Source organism: Carassius carassius, chromosome 32, assembly GCF_963082965.1.
Source record: "Carassius carassius chromosome 32, fCarCar2.1, whole genome shotgun sequence".
NCBI classification, from domain to species: domain Eukaryota; kingdom Metazoa; phylum Chordata; class Actinopteri; order Cypriniformes; family Cyprinidae; genus Carassius; species Carassius carassius.
In genome coordinates, this window is record NC_081786.1 from 3,317,531 (window position 1) to 3,336,195 (window position 18,665).

Here is an 18,665-nt window from a genome sequence, read left to right on the forward strand (position 1 = left end):
GTTAAAAAACGATGCTTAAAACAGCAGAAAAGAGCTGAGTCCTTGACACACAAAGAGGATATTTAAATTAAACTAGTCCAGGTATGTTTCTCCCACTATAACTATCCCTGTACCAATTTACTGGTTTAAAAGAAAACTCATCAACACAGAAAAAAAACTGCATTTGTCAAGCCACTTAATGTAATCTTTAAATACATAGTGATAGTATACTCAAGTATTCTGTAGATTTCCTTTGTTTACTGAAAATGACCTTGACTAAACTGTCTCAAACCAACATCTTCTCCAGTCATAGTTCCACATCTATGAAGCATTCGGAGGCCTCCGTGTTTACAGTGGCAGACCTGGCCGAGCTGTTCACTTAGAGTAAATGTCTCTGCAGACCTGCCAGTCCAGAGGCCAGTAATGTGGACACTACACTAACACCAGCCAGGAGACGAGCTGTGCACTGCTCTCCAGCTCTCCTTTATGTTTGCTTTGCACATTCCCTTTTGGTCTGTCCCATGGTCCCATTTATTCATGATACTCAATGTGAAAAAGAAATCAGTTTAATATACCATATACACAGTATCGGTCCTGTATGTCTGTTTGTTTTCTAGATTGATATATAGTGGGTGTAATTTTTATCAATGCAATCTTGTGCATAAACAAGAGATTTTTAATATGATTTAAATGAACCAAATTGAAATTAGAATGCACTTCTAATGATGTACAATGCATTGGTTTTAACATTAGCACTCATGTATTTGTGATTGATCGATTAAACCTTTTTTAAGAAACCCACAGTAATCACAGTCTGTCAGTCTATGCTGTAAAGTCAATAAAAAAAACACATTATGTCACATTTTATTGGAATTATGCCCTTGTTTATTTTTTTTATCTTAAATGCATTTTATGATGTTTTGGAAGGAAATTGCTTGATTTTACAGCAATCATCTTCCGTTCAGACTCTCTTTTCAGTGGATTGTCTGAATAAAGTTGTAGCAGACCATTTTGAGCATTTATCTGGTGCTATTTGCAAAACAAAAGACACGTGATTCAGTGTCCATAAAACTAATCCAATAAAGAGCACTTGTAAAAAGTTAAACCAGAAAGTAAAAGGAAAGAGACTTTCTTTGTCCTAGAATGGACAAGGGCAGAGGAGGAAACTGAACTCTTTCTGTCAAGCTGGACTAAAATGGCAAATATCTTTCATGTCAAGTTATTATAACCCAAATATAGTATTGCATATTTTCTCAGACTCAAAATTGTCTTCATTAAAAAAAAAAAAGATTTGTCAACAGAGGAATTAACCAAAAATAAATATTCAATTTACAAGAAGAAATGCATTTTATTGTATATTTCATTTGAATTTTGTGTAGTTTGCAATGTTAACATTTTATTTTTCAGGGAAATGCTTAGCAGACTTATCATTTTTTTAAATCCCCTGAAAATGGATTGATTGCAATGCCATCGCTTTGCATTTTGGCATCTAACATTTGAAATTCTCTTAAAGACATCAACTCTATGGCTAAGATGTCAGTGAACTGCCCTTGACTCACTGTGATGGGATTTCTTTTCAAACAAGTTGTTGGGGTTCCCGAAACAGTAAAGCGTTTGCCATGCCCTTTAAAAACCTATACAGACAAAAGAGAGAGATAAAACAAAACACCGCCCCTGTACCTCCAATCCCTTTGCATGACAAACATACTTCTTGTTGACCAATGCACTGAGTTGTACAGTGCGCCGTCTGCTAAGTGGGTTGTCTTGTCAGTTGTATTTTTTTCTACTTTTGCCTGAAATCTAGTTGGTTGGTGTAACCTTGGACTTCCCGCAACTTGTCCTATTCGTGTGTGGAATCTCATTGTTGGTGTGGACATCATTCAAGTTGGTGTTTCAAAGCAACTGGAGGTTCCCACTTCATTACAGCTGTGTTTCGGAGGGCTGGAGAGAGCGCAAGCACTACGTCTGACTCTGACAGCCAGTCAAAGTGATAACCAGAAAGATTTGGCTGAAAGGGCCGAAGACGAAACTACATTTGAGGAGAGAAGAATCCAGAAAGGCATTAAGGATGACACCTGCTACACTGGCACTGACATGGTCTTTGCTCTCAATATGGACAGTAACTTCTGCTGTGCAGATTGAAGAAGCTGGTAAGTCTGATTAAACACATGCAAAGAGAAATATTCAAGTGCATGACTTTATTGTTACATGCACGTTAACCAGTTTGAATTTGTGATGTACCTGTTGGCAAATTTATTATAATAAACCTAAAATTAGCTTTTAAATGTCTTCCATGCATTGTTTTACATTTTATCACATTACAGCATCTACCATTGCACTGCAATTAATATATTGTGTGTATATATATATTAAAATTATATATAAAATATAAATAAATTGCAGTGCAATGGTATATATAAAAGAATGAAAATATACTATTTTTTTATGTTTTACTATTTTTATTTTTTTTGAACACTAAAGCATGTACCATCCAATATTAAAATATTATTATATGCAAAATTAATACTTAAACATTCTTCCTCTCTGTTTTCATCTAGATCTCAATGAGACCGTCATCTGCACAAACGATCAGATGCAAGTTATCATTCCCAGTGTGTTTTTTCTAAACAAGGATCCAGCTGTTTACGTATGTTTATTCCATCTATTTCACAAATAATTAAATAAATTGAACCTTTTTTTGCTGTTTTATAAATTGAACCATTTTTTTTGCTGATCTCTTTTCAGGTTTGGGATTTGCACTTGAATGATCCTGACTGTCGAGGTGTTGAGGTTGGGAACGACTATGTCTTCAGCATCAAGACAAACCTCACGGACTGTGGCACCATTATGGTAATCCTCATTAACATCATCAGGCCATTGTGTGTACTGCAATCATAAAACCACTTTAGATGATCACAAGGGCTAGTTTCCTCCAGCTGATTGTAAACACTTGTTGCATGAAGGCAAACTACAAATTGGGCCTCTTTGCCTATTAAGCTTAAAAATACAAACAGTAAATTTCCCTATTTTACAATCCTTTCATTGGTTGAAAGGTGACCATGTGCTTTGTTTATGGAATTATGAAACCTTCTAAAAATATAAAGAATAAAATATTATAGCATAATAATTATGTGCATTGTAATAAGGGTCAACCATGATGCTTAGATATCCTTTTAAGGAATAATTGAGTTGATTTAATTATTTTTCAATGCACATCATTGTTCATTTCCCCCCAAATTGGCTGGCTAATCCTTTCAGAGCTCGGAGGGGAGGGCACACAGCCATGCAGCTCTAAATTATCCTGATTTATATGGAAATGATTACTGTGTTTTCAGCCATGGTGAAAAGGCCGACCTTAATTCAGTGCCGTACTTCATAGTCCTTCTTTTATTCTGCCCTACAGCCAGCCTCAAACAGCGCTATTGCAACCCAGAGGACAAGCTTCACTCTGGCATGGCATAAATCTGTACTTGAGACCATGAGTATCGTTGAGAGCCTCTCCCGGGACTCAGCAGACTATTTCTTGTAAAGCCAGCAAAAGGTTAACGCAGCTTAGAAAGGAGACGAATTCCCTCCTTCTCCCCCTTTAGAAGTTTTACAAGCTTTTTTCATACTTGCTGGTTAAAGTAGGGCGTCTTTGGATTAGAGAAATAAAATCCTTGGATGTAGAAATCAGCTGTTTTTGAGAATTAGAATCTAGATAGGCAGCTTTCTGTCCCTTGTACATGCAGGATTTATTTAAACCGAAAAATGTGAGGCGAACAGCACTAACGTTTGGTCAAGAAGATGCTTGTTCACTGAATCAGGAGGTGTGTTTGTAATGGTCGGGGAAATAAAAGGGCAATAAAGTTTGTTTTACCGGATGTGGTTGGGCACAGTTTAGCCCCTTCAATAGCACGTCGTTTTCTAATGTTGACCTTTAACTTCTTACGTTTTATTCTCCTGTGAATGGCACTCAGACGTTATTAAACATGATGAATATTAGGCAAACGTGAAGTTAGACAAGACAAAATATATCAAAAGACTTTCAATGTAAACTCATCAAGATAAATTATGAAATTTAGCTAGACTAGTCTGTAAGTTTACAACCGTTTGAAGGATATTAGATGTCTGAAAGTTAATTAGCCCATGTGTAGTTAGAATAGTTTGAAGATAGTTTAGAAGTTTGAAGCTTATTTAAACTCTGATATGATCATTATTATATGCATTGTGATAAATAGATAGACAGACAGACAGACAGACAGACAGACAGATAAGATAGATAGATAGATAGATAGATAGATAGATAGATAGACAGACAGACAGACAGACAGACAGACAGACAGACAGACAGACAGACAGACAGACAGACAGACAGATAGATAGATAGATAGATAGATAGATAGATAGATAGATAGATAGATAGATAGATAGATAGATAGATAGATAGATAGATTCTTATTTACTCAATAATTGAAAGTGTTTCATGTTTTCCTCAGGCATCAGATGATTCTCATATCATGTTCACCAACTCGATCCGCAATAATGAAACCGATATCATCACCAGAAGCTACATCAACATCACATTTGGTTGTCGATACCCAGTAAACTACATGGTTCAGCACCAAAACGGGGGGAATCTGATCAGAGTGGATGTGAGGTGAGCTTCTCTAGTCATGACATCACCAGTTAATTAATTCTGCAACTCTTTTTGGTTCAGAACTCAGTCTGTCTGGGACTGCAGCACTCCATATGTAGTAATGACTTTAATTATCACTATTTTTCCGAGCTTAAAAAAGGCCGAGCCCCTCACTAATTGTTTGTTTGTATGTAAACACAATAAAGGAAGCTAATGGTAACAAAAGACTGCCCTGGGGTCCAACTCTAAGAGTTTCATTCAATATTCATTGAGCAGACCTTTCAGCCCCTTCAATGAGTCTTTTAAAATTCTCTGCCCCGCAGGACAATCACTCTGAACACGGAGGATGGAAATTTCTCAGTCTCAATGTTGCTGTATAAAGATGAAGCATTTCAGGATAAATGGACCACTGTTCCTTCTCTCACACTTGAGGACAACATCTATGTCAAAGTTTACATGGTGTGTGTTGAGCTGAATAGAGGACATTACTCACTGCAAGCTACTGAGGGCTTTCATGAAAGCTGCCGTGCATGTTATTTATGCTGCAGTTGAGAACTGTTTGGCTCTTTGTTTTTTTGAGATGAACAGAACATTCTATCTATCCATCCATCTGTCTATCCGTCTATACGCCTGTCTGTCTATTGTTTTTTTGTTCGATGTTCTATCTATCCATCTGTCTATCTGTCTATCTATCTATCTATCTATCTATCTATCTATCTATCTATCTATCTATCTCTAATATTTCTTTTAGAAAATACTATTTCCACTCAAAACAACTTTCATGTACATAATTCCTGCTAATTACTTTGAATCACAAATTCTACATGCCAGTCAAAATGTAATCCTATAATTTGTGGAATGTACTAAAAATGTACCATATTTTTATTGTAAGATGCTTGACACGTATTCTGTATATGAGCAATAATTATTTTCTAACGGAGTCACTTGAAATGTGCTAATGAAGCTTTCTGGGATTTCATTCTACAGATTCCAGCAAATCTTTTTCTAAGAGTGGACAGATGTTGGGCCACACCAACCAGTGACCCTTACAGCAACATTCAGTATTTTTTCATCAGGGACAGGTGTGGGACATAAGTTTTAGCCTTTGCCTATCAAGCATTTAATTTTAGTTATTGCTTCATTAGTCTTTTGCTCAGGTTTGAAGCATTTGAAATGCTTAATTCAGTCATAATTATCACCAGAGGTGTGAAAGGATGTTGTTGAAACCATTGCTAAAGGAGCATGCAGCTTTAGTCATGTGACGACCATCAGCAGCCGTATGTTTCAGTTTAACAGCTGTGCTTGTCCTTGACTACCCAAAGAGATTCTCCACCAGGGAAAAAAAACTATGAAGCATGTAGTTTCTGAGAAGAATAGATAAAACTTAATTAACTCATTCCCTTGAGTACAAATATCACACTGACTTACATTTCTCTTCACATCAGTTGTCCAGTGTTGTGGAATGACCAGACACTAGCCGTGATGAAGAACGGTCAAGGACCAGAAGCTCTGTTCAGGATACAGATGTTCAAGTTTGTTGGAAGCTCCTACACAGATGTTTTCCTGCACTGCAACGTCCAGATCTGTCATAACACAGTGTGCCAGCCTGTGAGTTCCCAAGTCATGCATTGGTTTGATTAAATAAAAACACAGTAAAAACACTAATATGTAATACTACACTAATACTAATATTCCAAAATGTAATTTATTTCTGTGGTGCCAAGCTGAATTTCAGTCTTCAGTGGCACATGCTCCTAAAGAAATTGTTCTAATATGCTGATTTGTTGCTTCAGAAAACAATCATTTTATTGTAAAATTTACTGTTGCTGTTTATTATTTTTGTGGAAACAATTTAGGTAAAATATAGGTAAAATCTTTACCATCACTTTTGATCAATTTAATGCATCCTTGCTGAATAGAAGTATTAATCTTACTGACCTCAGACTTAGTTTAGTAGGTTAGTAAACTTTTCCTTTACAGTGTTGTTTGCATCAAAGTAACTTTAAACACTTGGTGCATCACAGAACTGCTCTTCTGAAGATGCATCAGTACGGACACGCAGGGATGTTGCATCATCTCACACTCTATCGTATGGACCAATCAGAAGGCTCAAAACTGACATGGAGAATACTAGCCCCAGTAAGTCTTAGAAACTCGTGTGCCTTCATTAGAGTCACCATACTCACCAAATGTGCTCAATTTATTTGGACATCCCCAGATTCGAATGTGCCTCCTGTGGAAACCTTTGTATTGGGTGGTCTGCTGTTCATCCTGATTGTCATAACAGGAGTTTTTGGGAAACTCTGGCTCCAGAGCAGGAACTTGTATCCAACCCAAGAGGCCCAGCTCACTCTCTCCAACATCCACCACATCTCAGAGGTGGCCAGCTAACCTGAGATCTCATTTACACACAGTGTTGTGTCAAATATGTTCAGTTTGAAAGCGTTGTCTAACCTATAGTGTATTTTTTTTTATAGTAGTTGTTCTTTTTGTCTTTTATTGTGAAATAAATAAAAATGCTTTTTGATTTCCTAACAGCTTACTTAATATACTTTTCAAAATTAGTAAATAAGCTTTGTGGTTGTGAAGAGTGCAGTTGAACATGCTCAAAGTAAATATGATGATCTACATCTACACCTGTTTGAACTTGAGGAGAGCTGACTTCATATAGTTAGGCTACATAAAAAAAAAAAAAAAAGAAGAATAGTAAAGTCAGTGAAGAAACTCTCTAGATCTTGATCTTGTTTGGATTTTTTTTAAGCATTTTAATGTATGACTTAAGTTTACAAATAACCTAAATTTTTTCGGGGGTCATTATACAACATTATGTTTACAATGCTTTGAAACCAGTGAGTTATATCAATGTAATGGTTTCAGTGAAGCATACGATGATATTTGTTATGAAAAATAGTACCCTGAACACATACCACACATAGTTGCATGAATGAATGATTAGGACAGGTTTTAAAATGTCTCCTTTACATTAAACAATAACAACACTCATAAAGAGCATAAACGAAAAGAATGTTATTTTCCAAATGTACAAAAAATCATGATTTGTCTTAAATATTTATATCAACAGGTTTAAACTAAAGGTAAAGTAAATAAAAATTTCAAATATGGATTTTATATATATATAGAGAGAGAGAGAGAGAGAGAGAGAGAGAGAGAGAGAGAGAGTGTGTGTGTGTGTGTGTGTGAGAGAGAGAGAGAGAGAGAGAGAGAGAGAGAGTGAGTGTGTGTGTGTGTGTGTGTGTGTGTGTGTGTGTGTGTGTGTGTGTGTGTGTGTGTGTGTTTACTGTTTAGTCTCCGCCCATCTATGGGCCTCAGTTCAGTGTACAGTGAGACACAGATTTCAACAGAAACACAGACAGACAGCAGTGAAAACAACATCACTGTCATTATACTCGATTAGATATTATTTTTAAATTAAATAAATACTTTATTGTCCACATTAAACTACAGAAGATTCGTCACAGATCAACGGTAAGACACTTTAATGTCTGTTTACTTTGAGTCGTTTCCTGACCGGCTCCAAGCGAATAACAGCCCGATCTTCGTTCAAATAGAAAAATATTTATTCTTTTATCTCTTCGTCAGTGTACAGCGTTTATTAATTGCGTGTGTGTTGTTTTCATTTAATCTTGCAGTTCGCGGCTAACCAGCTAATGCTAAAGGCTTTGTGTTTGTCAGTTTAAGTCATAATACAAACATAAAGGTGTTTAAGGATGATTCAGTGGCGTTAAATAGTAAATTATTGATCTATATGAGCTGCCAGGTTCATGTTGTCAGTCGTTTTACTCCAGTTTAGAAAGAACAACAAAAGCTGCTTGAAGTTTAGCAAGTTTGACTGGATAGAGTTTAGTGCATCTGTAAAATATGATTGCCATCATATCATATTTGGGAAATATAAGCAACTGTAATTAATGGGGGAAAATGTGTGTGTGTGTGTGTGTGTGTGTGTGTGGGTTATATTAAAGTGAAAGTTATATTAAAATTATTAAAATTAAAACTATTTAATGGCCTGTTTAGTCCATAATATTGAGCTTATACTGTAACTGACATATACCTTAAGTATAAACAGTGTAGACTGGCGTGAATAATACAATTCAGAATATTTTAAATAACAACATTTCAGGTTTGATTGTTTTTAATTCTCTTGTTTCATAGAATTCATCCCATTTGAAAATTAGGTGAAGTGATTCATTGAAGTGTTAGACTCTGTTGTTGTTGTTGTTTGTTTGTTTGTTTGTTTTTTGGAAAACTGTAGGAAGACATTAGCTTATTACCAACAGGTTTGGTATATTTACTTATTTGTGTAAACAGTTTTGTTTGCTATAAATGAACCTATAAGAATTCCAACTGGATTTGTATTGCTCACCTTTCTGTTCCACTGAAAGCACACAATAAAATCCAATCAAATAAGCATCATACATCACAGATCTAAACAAAAATGTCTAATGATATGCTTTGAACCATAAGTTCTTGCACAAAACTGTAACCTATATAATGCCACAAATCTGAACCCCTCTAAAACTGGAATCCTGAAGTCATGTCATGTTTGGGGTCATACTGACATGCTGTTAAGCGTGCTGTCTGTTGTAAGACCTTATGAGTGATTGCTTGTGGAACTGTATGCCTTATTGCACATGAGCACTAGATACCAAACACCTAAGTATTCAGAAAACATCCTCAGATGTGTTTTGCTATTTCAAAAGAAGCCATCACAAGACACTGTGGCAGGCTGACACGCCGGCATTGTACAAAAACGTTTCGCAATGTTTATGCCCAGCTGATATTACAAGGGCTATGTTGAAAGTCAGTTTGATAATTCAAAGCTTACACCACAGCATGACAACCCCCCAACCCCCCAACCCCCCCCCCCACACACACACACACACCAGACCCCAGACCGCAGACCTCAACCCGACCCAACTGACTCAGACGGTTTGTATTTAGATAATGCCGGCTATGTCTAGCCAAGCCCTGTCATGCTGGAGAGAGAGAGAGAGAGAAGCCTTCTTGAATGACATTACAAGATCCTCATGGAAGTGTTTCGTTTGAGAGGAAGCCATGACTGATTCCTGTAACATATGGTTCAGAAACAAGGGGTCATGTTCCTCGAAGAACCGCCATGACCGTGCAACTTTAGGAGAGTTGTGAAATGACAGTGCAATAGTTTAGTAATTTGGTAAACATATGTAGAGAGCAATGGGGTCTGATTTACTGATGATCACAAAGACACCCCACATGTGTGTCCAAATAAGATCAGGTCTAACAATCTCTTTTCTTTTCTTCTACAGTGTTTTGTGTAGTGTCTTTGGGTTAAGTGACTCACTAATGTTTGCAATGGAGGAGCTTCATATTCATTGCTTGAAATGCGTCAACCGCCGATGTATGATTAGACCAGAGCCTAGCATTTCCTGTGATCTCATGGGTTGCCCTCTTGTATGTGGAGCAGTTTTTCACTCATGCAAACTGAATGAGCACCGCTTGCTCTGTCTGTACGAAAGAGTCCCGTGTCTGAACCGTGGATTCGGATGTCCATTCACCCTAGTCAGGGCCAAAATGGCACATCACCTTGAAACGTGCCCAGCCAGCATTGTGTGTTGCACTATGGAATGGAATCGATGGCCAGTGAGTTATGCAGATTGTAAGTCTTACGATAACTTGATTAAGGAGGTTTGTGATGTGGAGCAGCTCGACATGGCTTTGGCCCTCCAGGATCAGCGAATGTTGCTGGAGTCGCTTAAAGTGGCGACCACTGTGACAAAATCTCTGGAGGAAAAAAATCAGGACAATTCCAGCCCCCAGGATTCAGACCCGGAAAATGAATTTACACAACCTTACACAATTTCAGTGGAAAACAGTAGAAGCTTTGCTGCCACTTTGGACGTTCTCCGTAGTGCGAAAAATATTGACTTGATTGTGGAGAATCTTGATGGTGAGGAACAGAATGAAGGTTGCAACAGTGTTAGGAATGGCGATGGGGACTTCAGCAATGACACAAAGGAAAATGACACTGATTCAGATTCAGATCTGGGAGCGGTAGGTGGTGCTGACTGTCCTTTTCCAGAAGACCCTGAAGATGAAAGAGATGATTGGCTGGAGAACAGTGGATGTGGTGAATCTTCTGAAGAAGAAGGCGAAATGAATGGTGGGATAGAACTCAGTGGACTTCCTAATGAAGGGAACACTGACAGCCAGGTTAGACTTGAAAGAGTCAATGACTCTTCAAACGTAAGCCAGGTTTTACCTGATCATTCCATACCTGCTCTAGCGCAGGAGCCTGAAATTGCCCACTTGCCCCAACTACCTATTCCTATGCCCATCCCTGTGCCTAACCTAATGCACAACAATGTTCTGCACCATTTCTCTTTTAGAATTGAGGACCGATGGCTGGAGCGCAAGTTGGAAAATCTCCAAGTACTCAGGGGAATGAACTTGTTTACAATCAATGGGCGAAGAACTCTGTTTTCTAACCCCTATTTATTCAAAGCCAAGATGGAGGACAAGGCTGTGGACACGTCCGACCTTGATGTGGCAGATGATCCGATGGGTCTTCACGGCATTGACCTCATCACTGCTGCTTTGCTCTTTTGTTTGGGAGACTCACCTGGAGGTAGGGGCATCTCAGACAGTCGCTTTGTAGATGGGTATCGAATTGACTTTGGCACGCAAACCTTCTCCCTCCCTTCTGCCATACTGGCAACCAGCACCATGGTAGGTGACATTGCCTCAGCATCTGCCTGTGACCATGCCAGTCCGCAACTCTCTAACCCCATTCCATTTCACACCCTCAGATTAGACCTTGTTCTAGAGTGTGTAGCACGCTATCAGACCAAACAGCGCTCTATGTTCACCTTCGTATGCGGACAGCTGTTTCGGAGGGATGAGATCTCCTCCCATTTTAAGAATGTCCATGGTGACATACATGCTGGCCTTAATGGTTGGATGGAGCGAAGGTGCCCATTGGCGTACTATGGATGCACCTACTCACAAAGAAGGTTCTGCCCTTCGGTACAAGGATTCAGAATCATCCATGACCGACACCTGAGCTCCTTTGGGGTGCAATCTGGGTTAGCAGCTTATCCCGATGAGCCTCTATCCAAAACTGTAACCTGTCAGTCCAGGTCCCACTGTGACCACCTTAGTGACCTTCCTTTTGAGTTACTCCAGCACATTGCAAGCTTCTTGGATGGCTTCAGCCTGTGCCAACTCTCCAGGGTGTCTCACACTATGAGGGATGTGTGTGCCAGTCTTCTTCAATCACGTGGCATGGTGGTCCTGCTCTGGGAGAAGACGAAGCGAGCTGATGGAACCTCATCCTGGCAGATACAAGACAAGGTAATCAAAGAGCATTCACCTTGTTGTCTTGAAGCACCAAGCATAAAAAGCAATTTTTTACAATCTAATCTTGCTGATGTTTTTCATTTTAGGTGTGGCGCTTCAGTACGGCATTTGAAACTGTGAACGAGTGGAAGTTTGCAGACATTTCCAGCATGGCCGACCACCTCAAGACGTGCAAGTTTAACACCATAACACGGAGAGAAGAGGCTGTCCCACTTCCATGTATGAGTTTCACAAAAGAACTTACAAAAGAGGGACGCTCTATACGTTCAGTGCTTAAACCAGTGATATAGACTGTAGTCAAAATTCAGATGAGGATTTCATTTTATAATACACCATGCCTTATGTGTTTAAGTGAACCGTGGGATTTGTTTGGCGACATAATCATTAAAATAAGAGCCTCAACTTAAACCACTTTTGGAAGAGTTGTTTTTGAATAAACAATATCTACCTGCTGTAGTGATGATGGTTGTGCTGTCTTGCACTTTTGATATAGTATATTCAGGCTTTTTTTTACAAATTCATTGCTTTTGTTGAATTTTGTTAAATGGTGATGACCAAACGGAAAGCCATTGTCTTCATTTTTGTAATGCAGGAATACACAATACAATTATTTCTGTCATATAGATCAGTGGTCCTCAAATGGTTTTACTTTTGGACCCAAAGTTACATTGAACATGAAATGGTGACCATATACAAATCTGGACGTAACTCATCTTTACTGTACCCCTTGGTCATTTATTTTTTATTTTTAACCATACTTAGTTGTCCTCCTTGAGGATGATGTCAAGCAAATTGTCCATTTTGGCATTTGATTCAGTAATTAAATTTGTTCCAAAATACAAAGTTTGATTAGACATTGTTTAAAATATATAGAAACTGTCCATTTATATTACTTTCCTACTTATTCATGGCTATATGGTTGACCGTTGATTTCATTTGATCAATTTCGTTTGATGAACAGAACAGACCTGCAAATTGAGAACCACTGATGTAAACTTTATTCACCTGATTTCTCTCATTAAAAATCTATAAATTACAGTCTTTGATATTTTTAATCAGTTTTTCAGAATAAACACATAACAATTATTTTTCTGAGATGCATTTATATTATCCAGTTTTAACTGTATAAAACATATACTACTTGATACTGTCACACACTACACTTCCAGTGGTCATCCTGAAATGTAAATGTACTTTCTATTTTGATGGCATGTGCTGAATTATTACTTTTTCAATCTACCTGATTGTGAGTCATTGTTCAAAACCTGCAGGACAGGTATAAGACTGCAGTTGTTGTGTTTTTGGTTGCACACGGTACATGTGCAGATTTACTTCTCTGTCTCTCAGGGGTTTAACATTAAGCATAAGCCATTATAGACAGTTTATCTATGAGAAGCTAGACGCGAACTTGTGATTTTCTTCTACTTTTATTTGTTGATGGTTCAAAAGTCAAGTTTACAGTTCCTAAAAGTTAAGATTTTTACTGTAACTCTTTTCAGGTGTGCAGTGACAATGTTTCAGATTGCTAACATTTTGAAATGTTGCAATATTTTCATCTGGAAAGAAAACAATTCTCTCAACCTTGTTTAAGGGATTAGATGTGTGATATGTCTTACTGTTTGTGCTTTCTGTGAATTTTGAGTATGACAGTCCTTACATTTGTGTTGATGACAATAGAACAATATTCTGGAACATTTGAGTTTTGAATAATCTAATTTTAACATCTTTGAAAACTTTATAGTTATAAAAATGCTTTTAAAAAAAATATACATATATATAATAATTTAACAGAGTTGACATCAGTCCATGTGCAATGTGTGATCATGTCTTTGTTTGAGTGATTTTCCCCCCAAAGGAACCAAATGCATTTATATATTGCATAAAGCCTAATTTTGTTTTTGAACAATTGTGATGTTTTTTATTCACTTAAGTACTTATTCATTTAAGTAGTATGAGGGAACTCTGGTTTTTAAGGAAGAGTTGTGGAAAAATTGGGTAACGATTATTAACTGTGGTTTTCATTTTATGAAAGGAAATGTACAGTTAATTAACTCTCCAAACCCTGATATTTTTGTAATACAGTATTCATATTTGCAAATTCATATGACCTTATATTAGTTCTGAAACTCCCTTTTCTATTGTAAATAATCAAATCGTTTGTCCATCTAGGTTAACGAACCTAAATAGAACCTATATATATATATATATATATATATATATATATATATATATATATATATAGTACAGACCAAAAGTTTGGACACACCTTCTCATTCAAAGAGTTTTCTTTATTTTCATGACTATGAAAATTGTAGATTCACACTGAAGGCATCAAGGGCTATTTGACCAAGAAGGAGAGTGATGGGGTGCTGCGCCAGATGACCTGGCCTCCACAGTCACCGGACCTGAACCCAATCGAGATGGTTTAGGGGTGAGCTGGACCGCAGACAGAAGGCAAAAGGGCTAACAAGTGCTAAGCATCTCTCGGGGAACTCCTTCAAGACTGTTGGAAGACCATTTCAGGTGACTACCTCTTGAAGCTCATCAAGAGAATGCCAAGAGTGTGCAAAGCAGTAATCAAAGCAAAAGGTGGCTACTTTGAAGAACCTAGAATTCCAAACTTTGAGAGTAATGGGTGGATAATGCTTTGCTTCAGTAATTACTTTTTAAGAATTTTTTTAAGAATATAAATAATAAATTGTGCAATGCATATGCATTTAATATTTTAAGTACATAGGGTGTCTTTGATTTTACAGCTATATTTTTGTGTTTGTAAAGTGTTTTACCTCCAGGTGGTGCTGCTATATTCAGAAGCAGAATAGGCTAATAAAAAAGCAGGTCTTTTGCAAGTTACATTTCCTGAGAGATACAAATTTTGATTGATTTGCTTCCTAAGAACAGTGTTTAATGTTAATTAAAGTTGGGTTTGGCTTTTGAGTAGCCTTTATATCACCATTAATGAGGCCAAACTTGTATAGACAAATACTTTACATCTCTTTTTCAGCTTCTATCTCAGAATAATTTACCTCTGCGCCGAAACATACACATAGACGGTGAAAAACCAAGATGAATGTCCTGAATGGATCCAGGCCTGAGGGGCTGGACTGTGGTCAGGTGGGCTCATCTGCTTCAGTATCCTTAATGGAAATTGGCTTTTACAGCAGAGTTCTCAGAAAGGTTAAGACAGACAAATACTACACCCAGAACCATCACCACATTTCTTAAGCGAAACAAAGAAAGCACAGCTTTCTGGAGCACTAATGATCTTCAATAAATAATGCATGTCTTCATAATAATCTTTACAGAGACTATGGATATATCCTTAATCCTTAAGAAGGTGTGTGTTCTTTAGCAACAAATATTGTATGCTTTGCATTGTAATTAATATTATGTACTACCGTAATTACCAATTAGGCATTCATAAAGAATGAAGGGTTCCTTAAACCATTACCCCATTAGAGAAAAGTTTCCATCATCTCCAAAAAAAGATGTGGGCGGCTTTAATAGCATCCTGGTTACGGAAATAGACACTTTTTAGTTTGCAAAATTGTAACTGGAAGAAGAAAAAAAACAGCAAAACATCAGTGTAGCCGAGACAATAATCAAACTGGCATCCTGTTAAAAAAAATCCTTAATTAATCAGGCATTACTGATATTCAGTTTGAGACTGATTATCAGTAATATTTTATTAAACTTTTCACTCACTTTTCACTCACTTTTTTTTTTTCACAAAGGATGCCTAAACATGGCTTTTAAAATTCATTATCAAAATTTGATTGAAAATACAACAGAAACATCTGAGACAAAAATATATATTTATTACAATGCTGCTTGTCAAATCCAAGGATGGTGACACAGAAGCTTTTCAACAAAGCAGCAATTTTAAGTTAATTACCAATATAATTTTAAGGATTTGCTGTGATGCCAAAACACACAATATAGTGTCATACATAAGATGCACACAGCAAACAAATGTATGAAACAGATTTTGGAAATAAGATTGAGGAAACATTTATTAAATGTCCAATATCAATGGAATCAGAAAAGAAACACTCCACTTGTGTGATTCCTTTTCAAATTCTTACTGCTTTTGCCATATAGATAGACAACAGTGCAGCGCATATATGTAGATGAGTTTACAACAAATTAAAATGAAAGCTCCTTGATGGATTTGTTTCTTACAAATACGTTGCTTTTCACTACACAAGATGATAATTGATGGACAGGTGTGGATTACTTGTGATGTTTTAATCAGCTGTTTGGACTCTCATTCTGACGGCACCCATTCACTGCAGAGGATCTATTGTTGAACAAGTGATGTAATGCTACATTTCTCCAAATCTGATGAAGAAACATATTCATCTTGTTCTTGGATGACCTGAGGGTGATTAGGTTTTGAGTTCATTTTCTTTTTCTGTGAACTCTGGGGTCTGATCGGCGAGTAATCTGTCTATATGGTCATCCTCTAGCGAACAGCTCACGAATAAACAAACACATCTGCACTGCGGTGGACTCCAGCTCTTGTCAGTTTGAGGAGCAGAAGACAGCGATGATGAAAGTCCTGTCACACTAAAGTGGCATCAGTCATCTCCGTGTGGGGTGTGAGATGCTCTTACATGGGTGAAGAAAGATGAAATCTCATGCAAAGAAACTCAAACTTCAGATACTAGGCCAACACTATCTCATCTGATTGAAGAATCTCATGTGAAGTTGCCAAAAACATCCTCAGATCTAAAGGAAAGAGGGTAGATTATGAAAGATGGTTTCTGGCACAGAACTAAAACAAAATAATTCTGAGTTTATATCCGGCGATTCTGACTTTTTTCTCAGAATTTCAAGATATAAACTTAGAATTCTAAAATATAACCTCAGAATTCTAAGGGGAAAGTCAGAATTGCAAAGAAGAAAAGTCTGGAATGTGAGAAATAAACTCTCAGTTGCAACGGAAAAAGTTATTATAAATTAATATATATTAAAATCTAATATAAATTTTAAAATAAATTTCACCTTTTTTTAAAATCTTTTATTCATTGGTGGGACCAAGAAAAAAATAGAATTGTGAGATGGAAATTCAGAGAAGTGAACTCGAAATTGCAAGATAAAAAAAAAGTATATTCTGTGGCATAAACAGGCTTCCATAGTAGATCTAGATACTAGATTAAAACTTAACTTTAAAACTTAAACTGTATAATTTATATTTTCTGCTTATAAAAACAAATCATAGTCGTGTATAAATGCTGTAGAAATGGTGTAAAAATATTTTATTGCATGCAAACATTTGACACATAGGCTGTGTCTGAAATTGCATTCATTCTAATTAGGAACTTTGTAATTACTTAGAGACCGCTGTATAAAATATGAATGTGTGTAGTATCAGTGTTATCCAGATGTTCTGCATTCATCATGTTGTCATTGTCATGTGACCTACCGGTGCCAGTTGTGTCATTTTACTGCCATTCACAGATCCTCTGCAGTGGCCTCATGGGAAAGTGTCAAAGTTTCCATTTGATGCACAATTCAGAATTTTGTCAGAAATAGTAGGTCATCTTGGCACTTTTTGTACTTACTACTCTCTTATCACATATTGTTTTGGTCTTCTGTATTGTAGAGAAGCATGTGATTTTGGATAGAGCCATATAGTAGCAAGCTTTACGAGGTTGTTTTGCTAGCATTCGTAAGGCATCAGGCCACCAGAGGCGTCAGAAACACATCAGTGGCCCTCAGCGTGTATCAGGTGACATGATGCAGGTACCTGTCCGCCTCCAGACTCTGAGAAGGTTCCAGCTCATTCATCATCATCATCTCTGTGTCGGATGAGCTCTGATGTGCACATGGAGCTGCTCTCTCATCAGTCTGAGTGTGGATGTTGTCTGCACTACTGCAAAGATGACCATGATGAAAGATCATTTTGCATACTCTTTTACATAATATTGCATTTTGCATAATAGATTATGTCTAATTAATTAGCAGTGACATCAAAGGCAAGCATCAATTTTCTTGCTTTTAGCCTTATTGTATAAGAGTTGCCTTCTATTCTGTGCTCAGATTTAGAAATGTAGAGAACTGTTTTTAAATTTGATTTCTGTGAAAATTAGTGAAATTCTTCTGAAAGTTTAGTTTTAGATTTACCTTTTTAGAAAAGAAAAGAAAAATCATGCTATATTTATTAAAAACCTATGCTGAAAAATGACATATGGTGGCCAATCTGTGGCATGACAAACAACAAATAAAAAAAAGTTGATCTTTAATAAGGCGAATTAAGGAAAAGTAAGCAATGACACTAAGTTGTTAAATGCAAATGCTTTGTTAATTAAAAAAAGTAAATAAATCCTTCACTGAAATAATATATATATATAATATATATATATATATATATATATACATACATATATATATATATACATATATAAACTCAAATAGTATCTCAGTTATACTAAAGTAACTTTGGCGCAATGCTTATTCAAAATTATTTTTAGTATCTCTATGATTAAACATGAGCATACTGTCGTTATATGTCTGTATTGAATTAGTCCAGGTGTATGAAACAAATGTATTTGTGCTGGCCACAGTGAGGTCAAATATTAAATGTTCACTCATCAGTCTGTTAGTTCAGGTGTCAGAGTGATTGACAGAATGACAAACTGCTGCATACATGAACCAAACGATTTGCTGCGACTCACATTTTTCCTGTTGACAGGTGAGATTCTGCTACAGG

General features: G+C 36.8%; 2 protein-coding genes and 1 long non-coding RNA gene across 3 annotated transcripts; all 3 read left to right on the forward strand.

Annotated features, from left to right (window-relative positions):
• Positions 1-1,776: 1,776 nt before the first annotated feature.
• Positions 1,777-6,253, forward strand: LOC132113154 (alpha-tectorin-like). Its single transcript, XM_059520974.1, has 7 exons — positions 1,777-2,129; positions 2,538-2,626; positions 2,725-2,829; positions 4,458-4,618; positions 4,921-5,056; positions 5,585-5,679; positions 6,043-6,253. Exons 1-7 carry the CDS (start codon positions 2,048-2,050, stop codon positions 6,236-6,238), a joined length of 864 nt encoding a protein of 287 aa, XP_059376957.1. The 5' UTR covers positions 1,777-2,047; the 3' UTR covers positions 6,239-6,253.
• Positions 6,254-6,621: 368 nt separating this feature from the next.
• On the forward strand, positions 6,622-7,128 carry LOC132113155 (uncharacterized). Its single transcript, XR_009425096.1, has 2 exons — positions 6,622-6,736; positions 6,816-7,128. It is a non-coding gene; the product is annotated as an uncharacterized LOC132113155 (long non-coding RNA).
• Positions 7,129-8,015: 887 nt separating this feature from the next.
• fbxo30a (F-box protein 30a) lies at positions 8,016-12,457 on the forward strand. The gene is made up of 3 exons (XM_059519885.1): positions 8,016-8,100; positions 9,936-11,944; positions 12,037-12,457. Exons 1-3 carry the CDS (start codon positions 8,097-8,099, stop codon positions 12,238-12,240), a joined length of 2,217 nt encoding a protein of 738 aa, XP_059375868.1. The 5' UTR covers positions 8,016-8,096; the 3' UTR covers positions 12,241-12,457.
• The last annotated feature ends 6,208 nt before the right edge of the window (positions 12,458-18,665 follow it).

What these genes read in the sequence shown, in the direction of transcription:
- LOC132113154 (XM_059520974.1), top strand. Translation starts at nt 2,048, where the DNA reads ATGACACCTGCTACACTGGCACTGACATGGTCTTTGCTCTCAATATGG. An exon ending in TGTGCAGATTGAAGAAGCTG is followed by an intron (nt 2,130 to 2,537) that starts GTAAGTCTGATT and finishes GTTTTCATCTAG; the next exon opens with ATCTCAATGAGACCGTCATC. An exon ending in CTGATCAGAGTGGATGTGAG is followed by an intron (nt 4,619 to 4,920) that starts GTGAGCTTCTCT and finishes TCTGCCCCGCAG; the next exon opens with GACAATCACTCTGAACACGG.
- fbxo30a (XM_059519885.1), top strand. An exon ending in CCTGGCAGATACAAGACAAG is followed by an intron (nt 11,945 to 12,036) that starts GTAATCAAAGAG and finishes TTTTCATTTTAG; the next exon opens with GTGTGGCGCTTCAGTACGGC.